This window comes from Jaculus jaculus, chromosome 5, assembly GCF_020740685.1.
Source record: "Jaculus jaculus isolate mJacJac1 chromosome 5, mJacJac1.mat.Y.cur, whole genome shotgun sequence".
Lineage (NCBI taxonomy): Eukaryota > Metazoa > Chordata > Mammalia > Rodentia > Dipodidae > Jaculus > Jaculus jaculus.
The window spans coordinates 8,520,756-8,546,194 of NC_059106.1; the positions used below are offsets into that span (position 1 = coordinate 8,520,756).

At 46.0% G+C, this 25,439-nt stretch overlaps 1 protein-coding gene across 2 annotated transcripts in view; it reads right to left on the reverse strand.

Moving 5' to 3' along the window:
* Window positions 1-665: 665 nt before the first annotated feature.
* Taf5l (TATA-box binding protein associated factor 5 like) overlaps window positions 666-25,439 on the reverse strand; it is a 30,726-nt gene continuing 5,952 nt past the window's right edge. For both annotated transcript variants that reach the window (XM_045150939.1, XM_045150940.1), the window contains exons 2-5: window positions 19,525-19,669; window positions 15,674-15,778; window positions 9,561-10,285; window positions 666-2,337 (exon numbers count right to left, since the gene is read on the reverse strand). In XM_045150939.1, coding sequence (XP_045006874.1) covers window positions 1,540-2,337; window positions 9,561-10,285; window positions 15,674-15,778; window positions 19,525-19,666 — 1,770 coding nt within the window. In that variant the 5' untranslated portion in view covers window positions 19,667-19,669 and the 3' untranslated portion in view covers window positions 666-1,539. The remainder of the gene's footprint in view (window positions 2,338-9,560; window positions 10,286-15,673; window positions 15,779-19,524; window positions 19,670-25,439) is intronic.

The window sequence follows — 25,439 nt, forward strand, 5'->3', positions numbered from 1 at the left end:
AATTGTCTCCAGTCAGCAACTGGCAACATCAGATGTATAAGCAGTATCACTGCCATCAGTAAGCCAAGAGAATGCTGGGAAGAGCCATGACGCAAAGTCATCTGAGAAGAACACAGCATAGACCAATGTACCTGTCTTGTGGCTGGTCTGGCTGATGTCCCCACCACTACCCTGAAGAGACAAGACTGCATCCAGGGCCAGCGTGCACCTGTCCATCCTAAGAGCACAAAGAAGATGATGACTTTGTTTTGAAACTAAATACATTTTAATAGAAAACAAAATACAAAATAACTCTTTTCAGAAAACAGAAGTATTTAATCCGTTTCCACACATTCGAACTTGCTTTGTCCTTAGAGCATGGCCTGACGTGCTGAGCGCGCGCTCGTGACTCACTACAGTGAGGCTGCAGTGGGGCGGGAGCAGGCCACGGGAGAAAGACACCGAAGCCACTTTTCAGCCATCAGCCGCTTGAAAGTCAACATTTCCTCAATCTGATCTGGTGACTTATTCCAAATCCTTTTTTTGGTTTTTCGAGGTAGGGTCTCTCTCTAGCCCAGGCTTACCTGGAATTCACTATGTACTCTCAGGCTGGCCTTGAACTCAGGGCGATCCTCCTACCTCTGCCCCCTGAATGCTGGGATTAAAGGCGTGTGTGCCACCACGCCTGGCTCCAAATCAATTTTACCATAATTTTTTTCATGTGAGTGTGTGTTCACGCGTGCACGTGCTAGGGATGGAACCCAGGATGCAGTGCAGGTGAGGCAAGTGCTCTCCCACTGAGGGTCACTCCTTGCCCACCATAATCCTTCTCTCCAGGGGAGAGAATTACCATTGGAAGTGTAGTCAAGAAAGAATCTTTCTTTCCTACCATCACTGTAAGAGCCCCAAACTCAGTCAACACACCTGCCTGCTTTCAGGCTCACATTATCTGGTAGGCTTAACCTGCACCAAGACGTCTCTTTTTTACACTGGGCTACTGAAGTCTAAATTCCCTGAACCTCAAATTCCAAGTATCACAGCCAGTGCCAGGAGTCAAACCTGAAAGATAAAAGCAGAGACATACCTCTGCCAGTGCTAGGATTCCTCTTCTCAATAATAATAATAATAATTATAATAATATTAATTAAAAAATCCTGGTTCTCTGTCATTATGGAAAAGGAAAGGCTGCCAGACCACCCTTCCTTTCCTAGTTCCCATCCTTGCATCCCTCACTCAAGGGGTTGTCCTACAGGTGACATCATTCAAGGCTGCTCCAGGGAGCATTCTGCAACTGCTCCAGCCAGCCTGGTGGGAGGAGACAGATGCAGAAAGGAAGGTGCTTACACAAGGCTGGGAGGCTAGGCAGGTTCTTGGAGAACTTGGAGCGAGCCTGGGAGAATCCTGACTCTCGCCTGGAATCCTGTGCACCAGGGCTGTGTAAAGCGAGTAGGGAGAGAGGGGAGGCTCTTTTGCAATCACTGATTCAGTTTCAGCAAGTCTGGGTTGCAGCTAGACACTTCTAGCCCCACCCAGTTTGCCACCTGGATTTAAAAAAAAAAATCAATGTTCCTGATTCTCTTGTGTGATCCCAGTCACGAGGAGGAGGTTGCAGGCCATAAACTGCACACTTAGGACGTTGCTCATCTGCCCAGTGTACACACCCACAAGTTCGCCTGAAGAGCCATCTGCAGGGGCACTGCAGCCCGTGCTCCTGATGTCCCAGACACGCACAGAGTTGTCCATGGAAGCTGAGGCAACCAGGCCGCTGTCCGGGCTGAAGGCCAGGCTGGTGATGCTGTCTGTGTGGCCTCTCAGTTCTTTAAAAAGGGTTCCTGAGGCCAAATCCCACAGCTTCAACCGCTGATCCTCACCAGCAGATGCTAAGTACTTACCATTGGGAGAAAAGGCGAGGGAGAGCACAGGGCCACGGTGGCCTGTGAAGAGCCGGACTGAGTTCCCCTGCTGGGCACTCCACAGCCTGACGGTCTTGTCAGTGGAGCCAGTGGCCAAGTAATTTGAATTGGGGTGGAATTTGACACAATCCACATCCGCCAGGTGCCCTGCATATATCCTCAGTGGATACGTCCGATCGAAGGACCACAGCCTGGCAGTGCGGTCATGGGACCCACTGGCGAAGTACAGGCTGTAGGGGCTAATGTCCACGTCCCACACTGGGTAAGCGTGTCCTTGGTACAGCACCGTGTTAGTGAAGCTCCCCAGGTCCCAATACCTGATGGACATGTCTTCAGAACAAGAAAGCAGCCCTGAGCTGTCTGCGAGGAAACGGGTGCTGTACACTGGGCCGCAGTGACCTCGCAAGATCTTCATCTCTGTGCCCATGCTGTCTTCCTCATCCTCCTGGGACATGGGATGGGGGATAAACACAACAAGAAGAAATTGTTTAATGGTCTCAAGGGGAAACTATGTCCAGGAGAGGGAAGAGCAGAGATCAGGGCCTGCCTGGGAAATAGCATCTGCCAGTAAACAATGGAAGCATGTGTTACTCCAGCCAGTAACTCCCAAATGCAGTTCACAACAGATTGGAGATACAGTCTGTGGGCCTTTCTCTGGGCTTGAACATTAGCCTATGGTAACTTGCATAGGTACTTCTGTGGCAGTCACTTGAAATGACTGACTTTTGAGTTCATGTTAAGTTCTGAGATTCTCCTCAATGCTGTCAGCTTGCACTGCTTTATAAGCCACAGTTCTCCCTATTTCTATGCTATTTAAAGAAATCTGAGTGGGGTGTGGTGGTGCACATCTTTAATCCTAGCACTTAGAAGGCAAGACAGAAGGATTGCTGTGAGTTCAAGGCCAGTCTAGGCTAGAGTCAGAGAAATGAAATCTGCAGTCAGGCATGGTGGTGCACATTTGTGATCCCAATGCTGGGAAGGCTGAAATAAGAGGATCCTAAGTTCAAGGCAAGATGGGACTACATAGTGAGTGAGACCACATCTCAAAGAGTGCCTGGAGAACTTCAGCTAAAGTAAAACCTGGATGTGTAGGAAAGTAAGCCAGAAGGTACACTATAGCATGGTCATCCTCTCTACTGTATGACCAGCCATACACTTCTGATTTCTCAAATACAATGATGGTGAAGGCTTGGTGTGGTGCTCTCAGCTGGAATCCTAGCAACTGGGAGATTAAGGCAAAAGGATTACCTGGAGTTTGAGGCCAGCCTGGACTTTAGAACTCATGTAAATGCTGGGTATGTGCCTGTAATCCCAGTACTTGGGAGGGAGAGGTAGGTGGATCTGTCCCCAGGGAAAACTGGCTAAGTAGAGCCAAATTGTTGAGTTTTGAGTTCTGGGTTAGGTAAGCGAGCCAGTCTCAATAAAAAGGTAGAGAGCAAGAGAGGGAGACAAGAGACATTGACCTTTGACTGCCACATGTATATGGCACGCACACAGTTTTAAAAGAAATGAAGATGGGGAGTGTGACTGTTTGAATGTATGGCCTCACAGACTCAGGTGGTTTTATTAGCTGTCAGTTTGTTTGGCACCTCCCTTGGATCTATAAGCTTGAAATAAACCTGTTTGTCCCATAAACTTTGTCTGGTTGGATGTTCATCCTATGAATGTGTAGCAGACTATGACATAATTTGGTGCCAGAGTGTTGGGATGTTGCTGTAGGATTTGGAACTTGCAACTGCAGAAGCCTTACAGAGTGATAAGCCAAGTTTTATGGGGTATTTTGGTGAGAGTCTGAAAATGCTAAATGCAGACAGAATTGTGTTGGCTTGTGAACTTTCAAAGAGGAAGGAAGACTACAGGGAACTTTGTTGGCACTGGACTACTGGCATAAAGGCTGGCTGCACTCTTCTTCAATGCCCAGAGAATGTAAGCAATGTTGATTTAAAAGCATGGTCTGGTGTGCTTGGTGGAAGATTTATAACTGAAAGTTGTATAATTTTAAGTTGGAAAAATTCAAACAGAACTAAAGTTCCAGGAACAGATACTGGTTTTTAGGCTGCTCAAGCTGTTACTGTTAAACAGATTACCACCAGTAAGGGTGGACCAACTGCTTTATACTGGAACTACAGAGAAGACAGACTGCTGATGGCGAAGCCCACTCAAGAAACACTGCATGGTAGAAATGCAAGCTCTTTTGAAAGGTGGTGATGTAAAGAAGAACCTGTTCGTCAGGGTCATGATTTATTTCCTCCCTGGATTAATAAAGCGGCCGTGTCACTGCATACCTGGTAAGGTTTAGGAAGCATGAAAAGTGCATGGAAGCTGGTCATGAAGTACAGACAGTCCCAGAGCTGCTGCTGAGATGCAGAGTGGGAAGGAGGGCTGAAATAAACTCTTATCAGAGGCCAATGAGGCCACAGTTTAGAGACCCAAATGTGTTTTGGATATGCCAGAACTGTGCAAAGACTACCACAAAGCTCTGCTGGCTCAGGATGGAAGTTTTCCCAGAGACTCAGCCCAGCTGGAAATCCAGAGACTGTCACCACTGGTAATGGTTGTCAGACTTGAACTACCGATGGTGATGTTTATTACTGATTTTATACTGGTCGAGTTAGTCTCTCCTTGTTAGTCTGCATTACAGTGGACATGTTTACTCTGTCATTATATGTGAGAAGTATGCATTTTTGTTTTGATTTTGCAGGACTTACAGTTAAGGGAGCCTTGAATCTCAGGTGAGACCTGGGACTTTGGTAAAGCTTATGGCACCTTTGAAGTTGAACTGAATGCAATTTGCAATATGAGATGATTATGAATCGATGGGGCCAGGGGCAGAATGTGGTTATTTAAATACATGGCTCCAAAGACTCAGGTGTTCATTAAAATTAATTTTGTAGCTTCAGCCCCTAGCAGGACTCCTGCTACAAGGGGTGTGGCACTGGGAGTCAATCGGAATTCTAGCCCAAAGATACGCAGAGAGGTTTAAACTCTGATGGGGTTCCTGCTGTTGCTTTTTGGTGTCTGCTAGCTGTAGGGTTGTTTCTCTCTGCTTGGATCTTTGAAAGGAAGCCAGCCAGGTTCCTGTGCCACTGAAGGAACCTCCTTTGGATCTGTAGGCTTAAAGTAAACCTGTTCCTCCCATAAACTGTGTCTGGTTGGATGCTCATCCCAGCAATGTGGAGTGTGAATGTATCTTCCAAAGTAGCATCCCATGGCTAAACAGAGTGGTCACAGAGGACTAAGGGATCCATGTGACCTTGGAAAAAGTCTGCTCCCACAGCTCTTCCCCACAGGCTGCTTCCAAGCCCCATTTCCCTCTGTTCCCTTGTAGGTAATCTCTTGAGAATCACAGCTGCAATTCCTGACTACAGGTGGTGTTAATTCAACACCAGAAGATGATCAAACTTGGTTTTGCTGTTTTCTGTACAGGCAGGGCATCTTTCTATTAGGTATTCTTTCATTGGAGGGAGTAAAAATAAACTCTAGTGTTTATGAACACTCAAATGGCTACTGCTGACACTTAACAAAACTGCAAAAGCATTTGGGCACACAAGATTCCCCCCAGGGGACACTAAGAATATTACAGGAACTTTCTTCACTAGAGGCTTGAAAATTCATGTATGACTCACTACTTTGTACCATGAGGTTTATGTAAAGACTGTGGGAGCAAGAACAACTCAGGGCCAATGACACACAGATCCTTTGGCTATGAGCTGTGGAGTGGAGATATAGGTCATCTTCACTTGGAATAGATAGCCATGGAAATGAGCCTTCTCTTTGTGGGGAAGGAGGGGGTACTAGTGCTGTGGCAGCCAATGCTTGGCCAAGAAACAGAGACACCAGAACTTCTGCTCTTGCCAGGCCCACAACCTAAAATAACCAGCCATGTTATTTTAATGTGTGTGAGCCGAGGCCCACAGGACTGTATACGCTGTCCGTGGCTGACTCATGCCAGCCCAAGGGTCCTTGCCTCACCTTCTGTGCTGTCGGGCCACACCCAGAGCTTGCTCCAGCTCTGTGTTCATCACAGTAACTGGGCACATGTAATATTGGTTGGTAAAGTATACTTATAAGCAGTAGTAAACTACAACACACATTATAAAACACACATAAGGAGAAAAATCAAAGACTAAGAAAAATCAGCATAAGAAGATCTGCAAGCTGCCACACTCTGCACCGCTGTAGTTTGCTGATACCTGCTTTACAACAGGATCCCCAAGTCTTCAACACTATAGCAGTCTGCTACTTTACCAGGACCCTCCAGGACATCTGCTCACTCCCAAGCTTCCCCTGGACCAAAAATACTTCTAAACATGAACTTCTTGGGAGTAGCTAAAACTTAGAAGCATGTAAGCCACTGCTAAGAACATAAGGATGATAGCAGGGATAGTAGAAAAGGTGGCTGCTGGCTGGGGTAGACCTGTACAAATCATAGCTAGTTTCCAAGACTTCGAGCACAAAATATATGTAACACATGTCATTAATGAAACAGTATTTCACATGATATTTTCTCATACTAGATTAAAAGTATTATTAAAATTTATCCTTTTTAGTGTGGCTAGGAAAACTTGCATAATATGGGTTCACATACTATAGTGCACGTACCAGACACCACTGTGCTATATGAGTTTCATATACATGTCACATATGTAACAATGCTGACAACCCTGGCTTTTTTGGGCAGGGTCTCACACAGCCCCGGTTGGTCTTAAACTCCTGACCCTGTCACTTGGGATTACAGGCGTGCGTTGTGCTTTTCTGCAGTGTTGCAGATATGGGACTCAGGGCCTTGTCCATGCTCATCAAGTACTCTCTACCACTGAGCTACACGCCATCCTTGTTTTTCTAACCAGAGACAAGATTTATCTACTATGAAAGTCACAAGACTTTGGGCTGAGAAGTCTCAGTGGTTCAAAGTGCTTGTTTGCACAGAGCCTGCTGACTTGGGGTTCAATTCCTCAGTATCCACATAAAGCCAGACGCACAAATTCCTGGCTGACCTGGAATTCACTATGGAGTCTCAGGGTGGCCTTGAACTCACAGTGATCCTCCTACCTCTGCCTCCCCAGTGCTAGGATTAAAGGCGTGTGCCATCATGCCCAGCTCTCCATGGTTTTTGTACATATATAATCGTATAGCCATCACTATTATCTCACACAGCCACCTCACAAAAAAGCTTGGCCTATCAGTAGTAGCTACTATTCCTCTCTCAGCCCCTGGTCAACCCTTATCTACTTCTGTCTCTGTGGATCTATTCCATATACTTCCCAGAAATGAGAGCATATTAATACATGACATTCTACAGTTGGATCTCTCCCCCTCCCCCACTCCGAGGTAGGATCTCACTATATAGCTCAGGCTGACCTGGAATTCACTGTGTAGTCTCAGGGTGGCCTTGAACTCACAGTGATCCTCCTACCTCTGCCTCCTGAGTGCCGGGATTAAAGGCGTGCACCACCACACCCAGCTTACAATTGGGTCTTTTCCTAGCTTAAGGTTTTGAAGATTCACATATGCAGGGCTGGAGAGGTGGCTTAGCTGTTAAGCGCTTGCCTGTGAAGCCTAAGGACCCTGGTTCGAGGCTCAATTCCCCAGGACCCATGTCAGCCAGATGCACAAGGTGGTGCACGTGTCTAGAGTTCATCTGCAGTAGCTCGAGGCCCTGGAGTGCCCATTCTCCAACTATCTGCTTTGTTTTCTGTCACTCTCAAATAAATAAACAAACATCATCAACAACAACAAAAAGTGTGTGCCACCATGCCCGGCAATAAAAATATTAAAAAAACAAAAGATTCACATTGGCAATGATCCACTGCTTTTCGTAGCTGCAGAAGTGCCCACCTGGCACAGGCCCTATTTCCTTCTCCTAGTTCTAGACACTTAGGCTACTGCTGCTTGTTGGGTGCTGCTATGAACTTTGTGTACAAGTTCTTGTGTGGGCCCATGCTTCCAACTCTCCTGACTGCACACATAGAAATGGAATTGCTGGATCTGAGCACTGATTTAACTATTCCTTATTAAAGTACTGTATACGTTAACTTACGTAGTTGTTATTGCTCCAAACAGATTTAAGAAGAGATTGCGGACTGGGACTTCTATATGGTTCCCATCGCCTCTGCAACCCCAAGGCCTTCCTTACTCACCACTTACTTTTCCCTGCTTGGTTTCTCTAGACACGTGAGCCTTTGACCTTTCCATGGAGTCTCAATTTTAATTGGAAATTTCATAAGGAAAACATGAAGTCCAAACTCTCACTGAGACATTAAAAACAAGGTACCAGAACTAATTCTTGCCTCCCCTCAAAATGCTCCTTGTCTCAACTCAAGCAGCAGAGGCCAGAATCTGCCATTCTTTCAATGTGGCTCTGAACAAAGCCAAAAGAGTCAAGCAAAGCAGCCACTCCTGTGCTGGCACACAGCCCTTCAGGCTCATCATTTCACCTCTGACCAGATCACTGGTTTCTTTTCCTGCTGGCCGCCCTAGCTCAAGCATGCCACCATGTGCACACAGCTGCAGCCCTTCCCTAGTCAGTCCCAGGAGACCCTTAACATGGGTCTTCAAATATACTTCTCCTCTACCTAGGACACCATGATGCCATCATCCTTTATATTAACACCCTGAATAATCTCCAAAGCCTGTGTCATCAAAGCTAGCAAGGTCAGTAGGAATTAACACTATAGTGACCGAAAACTGAGAGGGCAGCATCCCTCAGATGTACACCAAGCCCCAGCTACCATGCTCTCCAGTACAAGGAGAAGCCTGAGAATTTGACATGTGTGCAATCCCATTGTTCTGGAGGGTCTTGCAAAGCCTAGAAATCAGACTGAACTCACCACAGCAAACTCCTTCACTGCAGTGCCTCAGAAACAAGAACCATAAGCTCAAGGGCCACGTGACTGCAGGTGACTCAGAACAAAGCAGGGGAGGGAGGCCATGTGCACAATAGCATCCCAATGAGCTTTTGCGATTTACCCAGGGTGACTTTTTAGTTTTCAACCAGTGCAAAGAATTTTAATCCAAACAAAGTACCTTGAGGCAAAGCTACCTGTATTCCCAGTAGTGACAAAACAAAAATCACTTGGGTGGGCCCTAGCCTTTGTACATGCTCATGCTCTCGGGAGAAGATGACAGTGAAGACTGCTTCCTCAGCCTACGCCCTCTCAGAGCAGCAAGTCTGATGGTGACACTCAGGCCATGGTGCCGCTCCTTCATAACCATCTGACATCAGTCACACAGCCTGACAACAGATCACTGCACTCATCATCGAAGGACACCATCGCTCTATTACCTGTGATATTTTTCTAAGTAGAGTTTGGGTCACCCTGGGCTCACAAAACCAGAGGACAGGTGCTAGCCTCTGATGCTTAGTCCCACAGTGTCCTTGCTGTGAAATGACCCAGCTTACTATGAGGTTGGACACAATTCATTACTGCTTAAATGTACACCCTGACCCAGGCTCAGTGGTGGCACCTGCTTTGTAGGCAGTGATAAATACTGCCCATTCATTAATAATTCTGTCAGGCACAAGCAGGCTGTATCACCTGGCATGAGTATGGCTTTGGCTGCACAAGGAGGGACTACAGATTACTGTTTCCTGCGGAGTGGGTTGGGTTTGGGAAGAGCATTCTAACAGTCAGGAAGGAGGTCCCAGGTGAGGGGTGGCACTCCTACCTCCTCCTCCAGAGTGTCACAAGCCAGGCGGATGCGGGATGCATCCACGTGGTGGGGCTCTGACTTCAGCTTCTTGGACCGCAAGCTCCAGAGCTTTATGCAGGAGTTGTCAAACCCAGCAGCCAGCAGCTTGCTGTCAGGGGAGATCTCAGCAGTGTTCAGCAGCTGCTCCGTGTTATAGAAGGCATAGAAGCAGATGGTGGTGAGGGAGGGAGGCCCGTCCTTGACACGTTTGATGCTCTCCTGCAAGACTTCCAGGGCGGCCTCGTTCTGAAGAATAGGGCTGGGCACATCTGGGGGCTCCAGGCTGCTGCTTTCATTGCGGGAAGAGCTGCCACTGGTGTAGAGCTGGTAGTCTGTCCTCTTGGCAGGCTGCACGTCCAGGTGAATGTGTACAGCGAGGACCTTGCACAGGGCAGTGTTGTTATCACTTTGGAGGTAGCGGATAAGGTAGTTGTAGCTGTCTTCCTGGAGACGGACCACGTACTTATTGTCCAGGAACGCACGAAGCTGGAAGTTTGACAGAATGTCCTGAATGGTCTGTGTGGTCTGCAGCTGCTCGATGATGTCCTTCTGGCTGGCGTTCTGCAGGAACATCCCGTGGAAGCGGCTATAGAAGCTTTCCACTGTGCTCTTGGGGCCACTCTGAACCAGATTAAGGTGGAGGTAGACAAAGAGGGGGTAGAGGAGAGGCATCACTTCATGGCTGTGCTGGGAATCCGAATCTGTAAGGAGCAGCAGAAAGGCTTATAGTCAGATGATGCCGGAGGAATAGGGGAGTCCCTGAGGCCTGTCACCCAACTCTTCCTGCTTACACAGAATTCTGGAGTTTCGAACATTTTCTGGGGGTGGAGGACTTGGCCACACCTTCAAATAGCTGTACAGCTGTATCAGCCTGCAGTCCACCCCTCTCCAATATGTTGATGTTCTTCAAATCAGAATCCCTATGCCCCATAGGGTACTAAATGGAATCATGGGAGACTATGAGTTCTTTTTTTAAATTATTTATTTACTTGAAAGAGAGGGGCAACTAGAGCAAATGAGCACACCAGGGCCTCCAACCACCACAAATGAACTCCAGAAATATGTTCCACTTTGTGCATCTGGCTTATGTGGGTACTGGGGAATTGAACCTGGGTCCTTTGGCTTTGCAGGCAAGTGCCTTAACCACTAAGACTCCAGCCCTGAGACTATGAGTTCTTTGCAAAGACTGTCTAGCTTTGTGAACTTAAAGCAAGGGACCCAAGTATATTCAGAATCATCTGGATGGTACTCAACAAGAAGTTAAGGCAGTCTTAACGTTCAGCCTTGGTTTTTTAAGTCCTGCTGGAACCTGTAGCCAATAGTAAAAGCACACTGGCTATCCAGGCTGATATGTCCTATGTGAAGACAACAACATTCATTTAAAACTTTAAGTTTGTTGGTTAAAAATATAAATCTAGGGATTGGAGAGATGGCTTAACAGTTAAGCACTTGCCTGTGAAGCCTAAGGACCCTGGTTTGAGGCTTGATTCCCCAGGACCCATGTAAGCCAGAGGCACAAGGTGGCGTATGCTTCGGGAGTTCGTCTGCAGTGGCTGGAGGCCCTGGTGCGCCCATTCTCTTATCTACCTGCCTCTTTCTCTCTAGGTCTCAAATAAACACATAAAAACTAAAACATATATAAATCTATTATTTACCTATTCCTCCCCTCCCCCACAGACTGACCTGGAACTTACTGTGTAGCCCATCTCAACTCACAGCAACTCTCCTAACTCCAGCCTACTAAGCGCTGGCCTAGAACTCAGTGATCTTTCTACCTCTGTCTCCCGAACGCTGGGATGGATTAAAGGCATGTGCCACCATCACAGACTTGTCCTATTTGTAATGGGTTTAGAGTCTGTACAAAAATAAAACCAAAAATAAAAAATAACACTAAATAGGGGCTGGATGGATAGCCTGCAGTTGAGGTGCTTGCCTGCAAAGCCAAAGAACCCAGGCACGATTCCCCAGGACCCATGTAAAGCGAGATACACAGGTGGTGTATATGTCCAGAGTCTGTTTGCAGTGGTTGGAAGCCCTGGCACACCCTTTCTCTTTCTCTCTCCCCAATAAATAAATAAAAAATATTTTAAATGTGTTAAAATAAAAAATTGTTGTAAGCCAACATTATGTTCTGTCATTTTTATAAATACATATTTAATACTTTATTTATTTACTGGAGACAGAGAAAGAAGCAGATAGAGGCAGAATGGGGACACCAGGGCGGCCAGCCACTGCAAATGAACTATAGACACATATGCCCCCTTGTGAATCTGGTTTATGTGGGTCCTAGGGAATCAAACCTGGGTCCTTTGGCTTTGCAGGCAAACGCCTTAGCTGCTAACCCATTTCCCGAGCCCTGTTCAGCCATTTTTATTTTTGTTCTTTTGAGGCAGGGTCTCACTCTAGCCCAGGCTGACCTGGAATTCACTATGTAGTCCAGGGTGGCCTTGAACTCACAGTGATCCTCCTACCTCTGCTTCTCATGTGCACCACCATGCCCGGCTCAATTTTTTTTTTTTTTTTTAAATATCATTAGAAGGATTCACTAAGCCCAAGATAGAGGGACACTATAGCAGAGACCTCCCTCATCTGGTGATACTGGCACACTGTTTCTGCCAAGTGCTTTAATTAATCTGCACAGTGGATGCTTCTAGATTAATGCACCTCTCCTCAAATATATGTACCTAGAAGATGAACTTAAGGGACCAGAAGCGATCCTAATTAACCGGGTACTCAGGCTGCCGTTCCACGATGAACTAAGGCAAAGCATGTTTGGCCTATGCCATGTTTAGCTCTGACCTCTCAGTCCTACAAACCCATCTAGGCAGGAGGAGCACCAATGACCGTTACGGGTGGACGTGTAATCACCAGAAGGAAAGAACTTCTAGGGAAGGCAAGGATGATTTGGGCACTCACAGGGTGAGCATGTCATGTGGCATGTCAGGCAGATTGACCTTGGTGTATCCTTATTTGGAGACTAAGAAGGGTGCCGGGCGTGGTAGCGCACGCCTTTAATCCCAGCACTCGGGAGGCGTAGGTAGGAGGATCGCCATGAGTTTGAGGCCACCCTGAGACGCCACAATGAATTCCAGGTCAGCCTGGGCTAGAGTGAGACCCTACCTCGAAAAACCAAAAAATGAAATAAAATTTAAGAAAAGAATAAGCAGACAAGGTTGCCAAAGAGGAGGCTTGAGATTAATTTTACATGTCAAACTGACCAGGCCCCAGTGTCCTGACACTTGTTCAGACAGTGTTCTAGATGTTACCGTGACGATACTTTTGGATGAAATTAACATTTAAGTCAGTGGCGCTAACGTTAAAAAGAAGACTTAAAAAAACTATGGTCCTCTAGTGCGGGTGGGTCTCACCCAATCAGCTGAAGGCCAACAGAAGACTGAGGTGTTCCTGATGGCTCTAGACTGGACTGCCACATCAGCTTCTCCCTGGTCTCCAGCCAGTTGGCTGTCTCGCAGACCTCAGGCTTGCCAACTTCCACACTTAACAGACAACTCCTTAAAATTAATCTCTCTTTAAATCCTTTCCTTGGAAAACTAACACGGATTTTGGCATTTCTTTAAATTCTGTAATTGTTGAAGATTTTTGGAAACATTCTTTCCCCAAATACCAATTACAAAAGACAAAGACTCCCAATATTTTGTGGGAGACGACTGCTCTCAACTCCTTCGAATGTTAGCTTCAGGCTTATTCTTCAAATAAGAGGCATGTAAATCGCAAGAAATGGTGACACACTCCATTAAAACTCAAGTTCACTGCTGCTCCAACCCTAGTGTTTTCCAGTGTTGGAAGAAAGCAGTGCGCCACATATGACCGGATGCCAGCAGCCTGAAAGAGAGTAAGACCCAGCTCCCCTGTAAACTCTGTTCCCTAGAAGTGGTAAGGTACCTGTGCTGGACTGAAAGCATACTTCTCTAAAAATTTTTCCTCTGAAAGTAAACCCTCATCTCTGGTTAAGTGTGCACTGTGTCTGCACCTACCGACTGCAACAAAAGCTCACATGACACCAACAAGCTGCGTGGTAGGCAGGGGGAACTGCACTTGAGGGCAGGAGAAGTGTACAGGTGAAGCAGTCAGAGGAGGGTTTCCTGGGCAGTAGGTAGCCAGGAGGAGGGCTGGTTCCACAGACTGGCTGCTGAAGAGTGGGAGCACCTAGGAAATGGGGAGTTGTGGGAACACTGTACAGCTCTGTGCAGCAGCATAAAGAGCAGCCTTCTAGGCTCTGGGGCTCTCAGACTAGGAAGTGATGTTTAAGAGGATGGCTGGAAGCAGGGCATGGTGGTACATGCCTTTAGTCCCAGCCCCTGAGAGGCTGAGGTAGGAGGACTGCCAGGAGTTTGAGGCTAGTCTGGCTTACAGAGTGAGTTCCAGGTCAGCCTGGACTAGAGTGAGACCTTGTTTCAAAAATAGGATGGGGGCTAGAGAGATGGCTCAGCGGTTAAGGCATCTGTCTGTGAAGCCTAAGGACTCAGGATCGATTCCCCATTACCCACATAAGCCAGATGGACAAGGTAGCACTTGTGGCTGGAGACCCTGGCATGTCCATTTTCTCTCATTCATTCATTCTCCCCCCTCGTTCCCCCTCTCTCTCTATACATATGTGTGTGTGCGTGTATATATACACACACATACATACATATATTTTTAAAAAGAGGATAGCAGGGCTGGAGAGAATGGCTCACCAGTTAAGGCACTTGTTGGCAAAGCCAAAGGATCCAGGTTCAGTTCCCAGTACCCACATAAAGCCAGATGCACAAAGTGGCACATGGGTCGGAGTTTTATTTGCTAGGAGGTGCTGGTGTGCCCATTCTCTCTCTTTCTCTGCTTCTGCTCTCTGTCTCTTCCTCTCTCAAATAAATCAATAAGAGGATGGTTAGGCACTGGTGAGCACAGTCGTTGGGGCAGGGATTCTGCAGATTGGATCAAACCAGAGCCACTGAGGCAAGCAGAGGCTGGTGGGAAGAAGAGTGAGTGGGTAACATATAGGTCTACATGCAGCCCAGAGCCAGTTTAGTGAAGTGAGATGAGCCTATGAAGAGGAGGAGCTCAAAAGAAGTGACAGGAGGCTGAGGAACTGGCTTAGAAGCTAAGGCATTTGTCTGCAAAGCCTAAGGATCCCAGTTCAATTCCCTAGGACCCACATAAGCCAGATGCACAAGGGGCACATGTGTCTGAAGTTCGTTTGCAGGGGCTAGAGGCCCTGATGTGCCCATTCTCTCTATCCTCTATCTGCTTCTTCCTGTCTTTCTCTCTCTCAAATAAATTAAAAAAATATTTTTAAAAAAGTCACAGGAAAAGCAGAACCAAAATGTGTGGCTTTCTGAGCAAACGACAGACTGTGAGTGGGACCAAACCCACGTAGGGGAGAATGACCAACTAGGCTGGCTATATTGAGTATTGTGTCTAGTATTGTGTGTGTGGTATGAAGAAATGGGGGTCCCAAGTCAGTGACTTGTTTCTCACAAGTGATTCGTAAAAGGGGGGGGGGCTGGAGGGATGCTCAGTGGTTAAGGTGCTTGCCTACAAAGTCAAAGGAACCAGGTTTGAGTCCTCAGGACCCACCACATAAAGCCGGATGCACAAGGCGGCGCAAGCATAAGGCGCTTGTCCGAAGTGGCTAGAAGCCCTGGTGTGCCTATTCTCTCTATATGCCTCTTTCTTGCTCTCTTAAATAAAGATAAAATATTTTTAAAAATCATACAATAAGTGAGAAAAATAAATAGGAGCAGTGACCCAACAATTGGCATACAAGATGTCTAATTTCTTTGCCTGATTCATGAGGCCCACTCTGAGACATTTCAAACCTGCCACACTTACAGATCTTTTCACCACAGTGGATTTAGTTTTCATGCCAAAGGCCATGGATAGTGATTAAACACCCAGAGTTATCTTTTTGCCCTTGTAAACTTTAATCACATGATCTACTTCTCCAGAAATTCCCTGTCTGCAAACCAAAGTGTGTTAAAAATATGTCACTCCCTTGCACCTAACACCATGCCCACAAAACAGAAGGTTCCAAGGGACATCTGCATTATCCTGTTTAGGAAGAAAACATTCCTGGGGCAAGGGCTTACCAGTGAGGAAGCTCCGCAGTCGTCCAAACTGTACTTCATATTGCTGAGGTTCTGCCTGGCAAGGGGCTGCAGACACTGAGTTGGTACAACCAGATTCTGAATGGACTACAAAGGAAGACACACAAGACAGGGCACCAAGACAATTAATAACCATGAGGCAAGATGAACACAGAGTATGGAGACCAACAGTATCTGGTATCCTAGCTTATTTTCAAGGTAAGATTCTCTAGAGTCCTGGTAAACTTGGACAGACTAATGACACCTGTCTGTCTCTCCTCCCTCCCATTACCCCATAAAAGAAGAGAAGAGGAATAGAAAGGTAGAAAACACAAAAACAAACAAAGGGAGAAAGGGCAGGTACCTACATCCCTGAGACCCTGGAAATGTGTGGCTTGTATTGGTATATAATGATGTGCTGTGGTGTAGGCCTTTTAGCCTGGAAAGTTGTGCTTTCAACTCTGAGAAACATTCTTTATTCACCTCTGATCACACCCTCCTATTTTCTGAGACTCCTGTGATTTCAAGGTTGGATCTCCCTGGAGACACTTTTTTTGTCTTATTTGATGGGGTGCTGCTTCAACTTTCAACCCTCCTGGTTTTTCAGAGGAAGGAGTTATTCTGGCACACATTCCTTAAAAATTTTTTTTTATTGACAACTTCCATAATTATAGACAACCATGATAATTCCCTACCCACCTCCAAGTTCCCTTACCAACTCCATGCTCCATCATTTCAACCCCCACTCTCAATCAGTTTCTCGTTTACTTTGATGTTGTCATCTTTTCCTAATTTGAGGGTCTTGTGTAGGTAGTGCTAGGCACTGTGAGGTCATAGATATCCAGGTCATTTTGTGTCTGGCATAGTGCATTGTAAAGAGTCCTACCTTTCCTCTGGATTAAAAAATGTTTTTTTGAGACAAGAATTTGGCTGGCTTTGATCTCAGGGTGATCAGCCTGCCTCAGCCTCTAAAGTGCTAGGATTACAGGAATGAGTCACCATGCCTGGCTCATATTCCTTTTTATTACTACATATTTGACATTTTAAAATATTACCTAAATGTTCTTTACCCTCATACAGTATTATCTTCTTATTTCAAGGCTATGATGTGTTCAGTTGTGAGAGACATTCTTTCTCAGGCCCTGGAAGCCTGGATGTACAATTGGACACTGCGGGGCTGGTGGATAAGCACCGCTCACCTCAGGGTGGTCTGGATGAAGAAGTTCTCAACGTGGCTGCCTTTTGGTTTTCTCTCAGTGAACAGCTGATTACTGGCCTTCTTGTTCTGGGCTGTGGGAAAGCTGGGGCCTCAGTATTAGCATGCAAACATGTACTTTGTGAGTGTGTGTGTTCTCAGAAAGAGTCTTGCAATGTATATGTAGCCTAGGTTGGTCTGGAACTCATAATCCTCCTACCTTACCCTTCCAAGTGTTGGGATTACAGGAGTATGTGTGTCATCATGCCTGGCCCAAGTTTATGCTCCTTAAAAACAAAATCAAATCCATTGTGGAAAAGGTGGCTGAAAGAATGTAAGATCCAAAGGAAGGGTAAGACTCCTTACAAAGTGCTCTTCCAGACACAAAATGGCCTGGATATCCATGACCTCACAGTGCCTGACATTACCTACACAACACCATCATAATAGGAGGAAAAGGTCATGACATCAAAATAAAAGACAGACTGAGAGGGGAAGAGGATATGATGGAGAGTGGAGTTTCAAAGGGGAAAGTGGGGGGAGGGAGGGAATTACTGTGGGATACTGTTTACAATTATGGCAGTCAACGACAACAACAAAAATAATTTAAAAAAATTCCTCTTGCTCTTTTACAGGGGCCAAGGGCTAAGAAGTCACCCTCACAGTGACCTGTGAAATGTCACATTTAGATTCTGCAATGTGTATGAAGGGATAGCAATGAACACAGCAGGACCGAGGGAGCCATAACACGGTGCACAGAAAAGGGGTGCGGAGAAGAGTTCTTATGCCCAGCAGACTCAGCGAGCTGGAGCAGGTCATCTGTTAGAAGGCTGGGTGGGACGTGGGGAGGGACACAGGTCTCTGCCCTGCTAAGGACTCCTAGCTACCATCTCCTCTCCATTCCCATTGCTTCATATCTGACAGTCCTGCTTTCTTCCTAGCTGGCTTGCCTGATTCCAATCTGGGCTCTCTCTAGCCACTACCTAGTTATCTTCCTACTACAGGCTGGGGAGGAGGAGACCACTGACAAGATCTTTTCCGTGCTAGCTTAGAGCAGACAACCATCTTCTCTAGAGCTCAGCTCTCAAGGTCCTTGACAGTCCCACTGGAACAAGTAGCCACAAGGAGGAAATTCAATCTTGACTAGTTCTATGGTTATTAGCACTTGACCTAGAGCATATGCACAGTGAAGGTCTGTGGATTGAAGATGGATGATTCAGATCATTCACAAATCAGAAAGATCCAGTATGTTCTCATAGTCCCTGTTGGGCTTCCAAGGGCAACAGAGCCTGTCCTGAAAAGCCACATTACATCTGAACTGCACTGTGACGTTGGGAGATGATTTAGAAGAGCTGTCGCCTCTTGTTTATCAAAGGCAGAGTTGTTGCTCTTGACTCTCCGGATGCAGACCACGAGACTGTGAGTACACACTAAGGGCCACAACAGCCAGCGCATAGGGAGGTGCTCCAGCAAATGGAAGGCTTCATTAGAGATAGTAAGGTCAGTGCTCATCAGGGTAGCTCCAAGCATATGAAGGAGGAGAGGCTGCCTCTAAGGAACAGGCAGGTAGATTCCTGGCAACTCCTGTTATACTCCCAGGAAATGAGGACCCTCACTTAAAGGACAGCTTCAAATTTCAACCATCCTACCACTTTCTCTATAGGAGACAGTATACCCTTGAAGCAAAACAGGTCCTTGACTGGAGTAGAGGAGTCAAGTCAGGAAACATAAAAAGGGTAGTCAGGACTGGACCATGAAAAGTCGTATCCAGTCTACTCCACACAGCTGTTAACATCTCTTAAAACCAAAGGGAGACTGGACAGAGGGAAGGAGAAGGGGGGATGGAGGGAGGGAGGGGCTGGGAGAGATGGGAAAGGACAAGGCGGGAGAATGAGAATCATATCACATAAAATCTTGAGCTCAGTGACACAACACTTGATACATCTAATGATATAACAAGTTTCCTATGGAGTCTGTTTCCTTTCCTTTCCCCCTCCCTTTTGCTTTTTGAGTTAAGAGTCCCTGAGGCCACGGCTGGCCTGCAATGTGTGGCAATCCTACTGTTTCAGTCTCCTAAGAGGTGGGATCACAGACATGAACTACCACACCTAGCTTTGGAATCTGATTTCAAAACAATGGAAAAAAAAATAAAAAATCTTGGACTGAAGAGATGGCTTAGCAGTAAACGTTTTTGCTTGCAAAGCCTGCCAGCCTGGGTTTGATTCCTTAGTACCCATGGAAAGCCAGACAAGCAGAAGGGCACATGCATCTAGAGTTCACTTCCAGCAGCAAGAGGTCCTGGTATGCCCATATTCATTTTCTTGCAAATAAATAAATAAATAAATAATCTCAAAATGTATTTCTAACCACATTAACCCTGCAGACTGGACTTCTAGAGGCAAGGCTCTGTACCAGCACACCTCTCATTCAGGGTCTTGTACTGACAATAAAGTTCAAATACACTCAGGTGCAGATAAAATAAAGAAGGAAACGTGACTCAGGTTACAGGCCACAGGAGGCTCAGAAGTACAGTGAGCACAGCTCTTAAGGACAGGCAAGGTCTAGGGCCAGTGCCCCTTGGACCCTCGCTCTGCCTAACAGAGAACTCTCATGGGCACTGGCAGCTTCTGCTCCAGGCCACTTGCACGAGCCCTGTTACCTGCGAGGTTGGCTGCCATCTCCTCAGGGGTCTGTGACAGCCTCAAGCCTTGCTTCAGGGGGCCTTCCGAATCCATGTACTGCCGACGTTTGAGGTAGCAGGATACCGCCACCTGAACCTGCTCCGTGCGCACTCGTTTCATGACCTGCGGAGCACGCGAGTAAAATGTAAGGGATGGCACGAGAGATGATGCACTAGCTACGTGAATACTCAACACTCTTCCATTCTATTTTTCCAGTGGCCATACAGCCAACTTTCAAAATGAAAAGCATGGAAACAGGTAACATGCCCCAGCACATATCACCCTCCAGCTTGAGTAATGCTGTCATTTTAAGTAAGTTTTCATTTATTTTTATTTATTTATTTGACAGTGACAGACAGACAAAGAGGCAGACAGAGAATGGGCACACCAGGGCCTCTGGCCACTGCAAACGAACTCCAGATGCATGCGCCACCTTGTGCATATGGCTTACGTGGGTTCTGGGGAATCGAGCCTCAAACCAGGGTCCTTAGGCTTCACAAGCAAGCGTTTAACCGCTAAGCCACCTCTCCTGGCCAGTGCTGTCATTTTAACCAGCCTAATGGAGCTATTCATTAGTGTTCCTACCACCAAGCAAGTGGGGCCAGTTTGAATTTCAGGCCATTTATTTTCTATTTTCTCTGTAAGAAAAGTGTTAATTAGCAGTGGACCTGCTTTTTAAAAGCACAGGCAGGAGGTAGCACAAGATCAAAGAACCCAAGAAGCCCAGACGCAGGTAGAGATGTACACAAAGAGGAAAGGCAGGAAGAGGAAGGATGTGGCACTTCATTTTTTGTGGCTGGCACCAGGTCTCGCACACGCAGTCAACTGCTCCACCAGAGATGCTGATGCCCCCCAGTCTGTAATTCTTCTCTTTTTGAGCACGTACAGGATATACGGTGATTACCCATGAGCACATACGTGCAGGTGTGCTCACAGGAGAGTATGGAGGCCAGAGGAGAATGTCAAGTGTCCTTCCTCTGCCACCTATTGTGTATGTCCTTGAGACAGGGTCTCTTTCTGAATGTGCAGCTGTGGTTTTCCTGAGTTCTGGAGATTCTCTGGTCTTTGCTCTACAGAGTACTGGAGCTACAAATGTGTGTGGTCGCCTACCTGTTTCTGTGGGTCCTGGGGAGTAGAATTCAGGTGGTCTCGGGCCATACTCAGGCCCCATGTCTGTGGCAAGCACTCCTACTAGAAAAGCCATCTCCCTAGCACTGCACTTTTTTATTAAGTCAGAAAAGGCTGTCAGCTTCAAGTCAAAGATTTGAGCACCACATTATTTCTGCCACAGGAAAGTATCAAAGCACCAATAGTGCAGGTACATGTGTTAAAATGAGCTGCATAAGTCTCTATAAGGAAGCATTGGAAACTGACCAGAGTGGTGGTGGTGGTGCGAATTGCTTTTTGAACCATTTAAGATAATTTGAAGACTCAAGAAAATAAAAGGGGAACTATTTTCTGTTACTACTAAAATTATTTATCTCCGGGATGTGGTAGCACATGCCTTTAATTCAAATACTCAGGAGGCTAAGGTGGGAAGATCACTGTGAGTTCAAGGCCAGCCTGAGAGTACATAGTAAATTCCAGGTCAGCCTGAGCTAGAGCAAAACCCTACCTTGAAAAAAACTCTTTCTCTCTATATATATATCCCTCCAAGAATAATGGGATTTTCTACTATTGTTGAGACCTCAATATTACTTTTCCAGAAATAAACCACAGTGTAGATAACCGAGGACAGTACGGTGAATTTCCTTGGCTCACTTGTGCCCTGATGGTTCCGCTGGATAGATCTCCTTGTGCCCAAGGTGGATCCCTGCCTCACGACTTTGTTTATTCATCCCTTCTGGAAAGGACCCTTTTCCCCCAGATGTCTGACTCAGTGTCTCATGTCTCCATATCACAAGTCCCTTCCCTGACCACCCTAAATAAAACAGCACCCTCCCTCCATTTTCCCCCATCCCTTATTACTGCATGTGATATTCTGCCATTTTTTTTTCTCGGCTTTTTGAGGTAGGGACTCACTCTGGTTCAGGCTGACCTGGAATTCACTATGTATTCTCAGAGTGGCCTCAAACTCACGGCAATCCTCCTACCTCTGCCTCCTGAGTGCTGGGATTAAAGGCGTGTGCCACCACGCCCAGCTGATATTCTGCTTTGTAAACATATTTTTAAAGTAAAACAAACCTATATTTTCTACTCCAGAATCAAACATGGCATTTATTCTGGAATGTATGCAACAGTTATTCACCAATGTCCATGTCTCCTGTCAGAGTAGCACTCTCCCAGGTCTGCCCAAGTGCAGCCTATATTCATCTCAGGATAGCAATGAACATAGCCTCACACATCTGTCGATGACAATGTCATGTTGCGGTGTCAAAAGTTAGAAATCTCTGTCTGAATTAGGGTTGGGAAGAGGGAAATCCTGCTTCCCCTTATAGGGGCCTGTGGAGCCCCATTTCTGACCCTGCAGGGGCCATGTTTAGTGTTCACCATCGGCCACATGCACCAGCCCTCTCCTTTGAGAGTACTTCCATTCTTACCCCGCCCGAAGATTTAAAATCTATCTTTTCCCAGAAATAGGTTACTTTTTCTTTAACTATTAAAAAAACATACTTTTATTTATGTATTAGGAAGGAGGGAGGGAGGGAAGGAAAAAGGAATTGTCAGGCAAGGGGCCTCCAGTCACTACAACCAAATTCCAGACACATGTGCCATTTTGTGCATCTGGCTTTATATACATACTGGAAATCAAACCTGGGTCTTTAGGCTTTACAAGTAATTTTTTTTTAACTGCTGGTTTTTTTTTGTTTCTCGAGGTAGGATCTTACTCTAGTCCAGGCTGACCTGGAACTCACTATGTAGTCTCAGGGTGGTCTCAAACTCACGGCAATCCTCCTACTTCTGCCTCTCAAGTGCTGGGATTAAAGGCATGTGCCACCACACCCAGCACTTTAGCTATTTTTTTTTTTTTTTTCACTTTAGCTATTTTTAAAGAATGTACTCTATCCTATGAAGACCAAAATCATGGTCTCCAACAACAAGCTCCAGTCTTTGGCCAAAAGGGGGGCTACAATCATCAAAATCTTCCTAAATTACCGATGCTTGTCCCCATTAACCTATGCTGACTTCACCCTCCATTGGAGAATCTGTTTTTCTTTTTCAGAAGGTAGTGAGACCCATGGAGATAAACCACCTCACACTTCAGCCAAGGACCAAGTGAAACCACAGAGGAAGTGAGGAGATGAGTCAAGAGTGCTGCTTCCATGGTGAGCCTGAAGACTGGCCCCGGGTGAAGGAGACAGACGCTGAGGACACTCAACACTTACCAAAGCAGAGACCCAGAGGCTCCTGAGAGTTCAACACTGAAGTATTTTTTCCTTCGAGGTAGGGTTTCACTGTAGACCAGGCAGACCTGGAATTCACTATGTGGTCTCAGGGTGGCCTTGAACTCACAGTGATCCTTCTACCTCTGCCTCTCAAGTGCTGGGATTAAAGGCATGCGCCACCATACCTGGCTCTTCAAAAAAATTTTTTAAAAAAATATATTTTATATTTTATTTATTTGACAGAAAGAAGCAGAGAGAGAGAGAGAAGGGCGGAGGGGGGAGAGAATGGGTGCACCAGGGCCTCCAGCCACTGCAATGGAACTCCAGACACATGTACCACCTTGTTGTGTGCCTGGCTTACAAGGGTCCTAGGTCCTTTGGCTTTGCAGGCAAGTGCTTTAACCGCTAAGCCATTCCTCCAGCCCTGAGGTAGTCTTAAAACACACCTAACATAGCACAGGGAATTTTGCGGAAGAGGGGGCAGAAAGATTTTAACAGCCATAGGCTAGGACAGCATACCCAGAGGCATTGCTCCCTCCCCAATGACTGACTGCTGCTCTCACAACTCAAAAGCCACAACACCATGGGGAATATCAACAACCCCACGGAGGAGGGGCCCCTGAGGGCTGGGGGCAGGGAGGAGGGAAATGATGGTACCAATACATGATCTGTCCATACAAAACATATTTGTAACTTAACAAACAAACAAAAAGAATTTACTTTAAGGCTGGTGAAGGCTGAGTGGTCAAAGGCACTTGCTTGCAAAGCCTGATGGCCTGGGTTCAGCTCCCTAGTAGCCCACATAAAATCAGATGCACAAAAGTGTGTATGTGTCTGGAGTTTGTTTACAACAGCACTAGGCTCTGGTGTGCCCAATCTCATTCATTCTCTCTCTGCTTGCATATAAATAAATAAATAAATAAATAAATAAATAAATGAATAAATAAAACTACAAAAAATAAGGAATTTAATCCCAGCACTCAGGAGGCAGAGGTAGTTGAGGCCAGCCTGAGACTACACAGTGAATTCCAGGTCAGCCTGAGCTAGAGTGAGACCCCCACCTTGAAAAAACCAATAAATAAATAAATAAAGAATGGATGACTGAATGAATTTACTCAGAGCAGGGAAGGCTGAAAACACATACAAAAGCAAGTATCTGCATACTGTCACAGGAAATGTTATGACATCATCTCTACATTAAACTATGATGCATTAGGCCAGGATTATCACAAAGGGCACAAAGTACTGTTCAGAAAGGAGGGGCATGAGGTATGACAAGGCTGTGAAGGGATACAGTGAATACTAATAAACTCCCTATGCTAACATGCCCTTCCACCACAGAATGTTCCCTTCTTCATGACGGTATTCGGTGTACTGATGGACTATTTTAAGTGAAGCTTCTTTTTTTTCCCTTGCTAATACAAGGGCTCTGATACCTTTGAGAGGCATCACTGTTCACTAATGAGGATAGATCTTTGTTTCTTTGTGGCCATCATTCAGTATGGCTATTCAGTCTAACTACATAAGTAACTGCCTATGTCTCTCTAACCTGACTGTTCAAGAATCCCGAGTGTTTATGTGTATAAATAACTTCACCCCTAGAGATTCTGCATCAGTGTTATATTTAGAGAGAAAAAAATCAAATGCATACAGAAGCTGTGAATGCACTGCCCTTTCCCAGTGTGGCTCAAACAGGACAGTCAATCCAACTAGCTTCACCTACATCCCAGTGTTTGTTAACACTGCTTTCAACTTCACTTTCAGAGCCCCCAGTTTCTGACTCTGCCAAACCAGGCCAATTCCATACTTAGCCAAGACCAGACCTTTCTAGATTTTCCATCATGATCTCTTGTGAAACACACACACACAAAAAAAAAAAACAACAAAAAACAACAGAGGAAGTTCTGTCCATGGGCATTCCAATCAAGCTCCTCTGACAGTGAAAAACACTGCACAAGAGACACACAAGGACAGGAGAGCATAACTTGTAAAATGTCCTCAAGGCATGTCTACAGAGACGAGGAAGAGCTGTGGGAAATATAGACAACAGTTAAGCATGGTGGCATGGGAAAAAGGATGAAGGCAACCGAGGCTACATGAGGCTGTATCTCAAAAAAAGGCAAGAAAGCAAGTACAAATATTAGGAAAAGCCAGCCATATTTGTGTTTGGAATCAAAGAAGCTAGTTTGTAGTAAGTGACTTAATCAATGTGCCCAAATTAACTAACTACATGAGGTTGTTTGAATCTAGCTATTAGGAACCTCCCCAAGGGCGGGCAATGAGCCAGCCCCAAGGCCTGGGACCTCAAGGCAGGAACTCTGCTCATAGCCTTATAGAACTCAAATACCAGAGACAATCTTACCAGCTGAGCTGATTTTATTCCAAAGTGAAATAATAATGGAAAGGGTTCCTCAGAGAAGTCAGTCACCACACTAATTTTCATGGGACTAGTATCCATAAATGGACATGCATGTGTGTGTGTGTGTGGGGGGGGTCCTTAAAATAGACCCAAGCCTCTTGAGGCACATGTAAGAAAAACACTGCAATTTTGAGAGACCTGCCCAGTT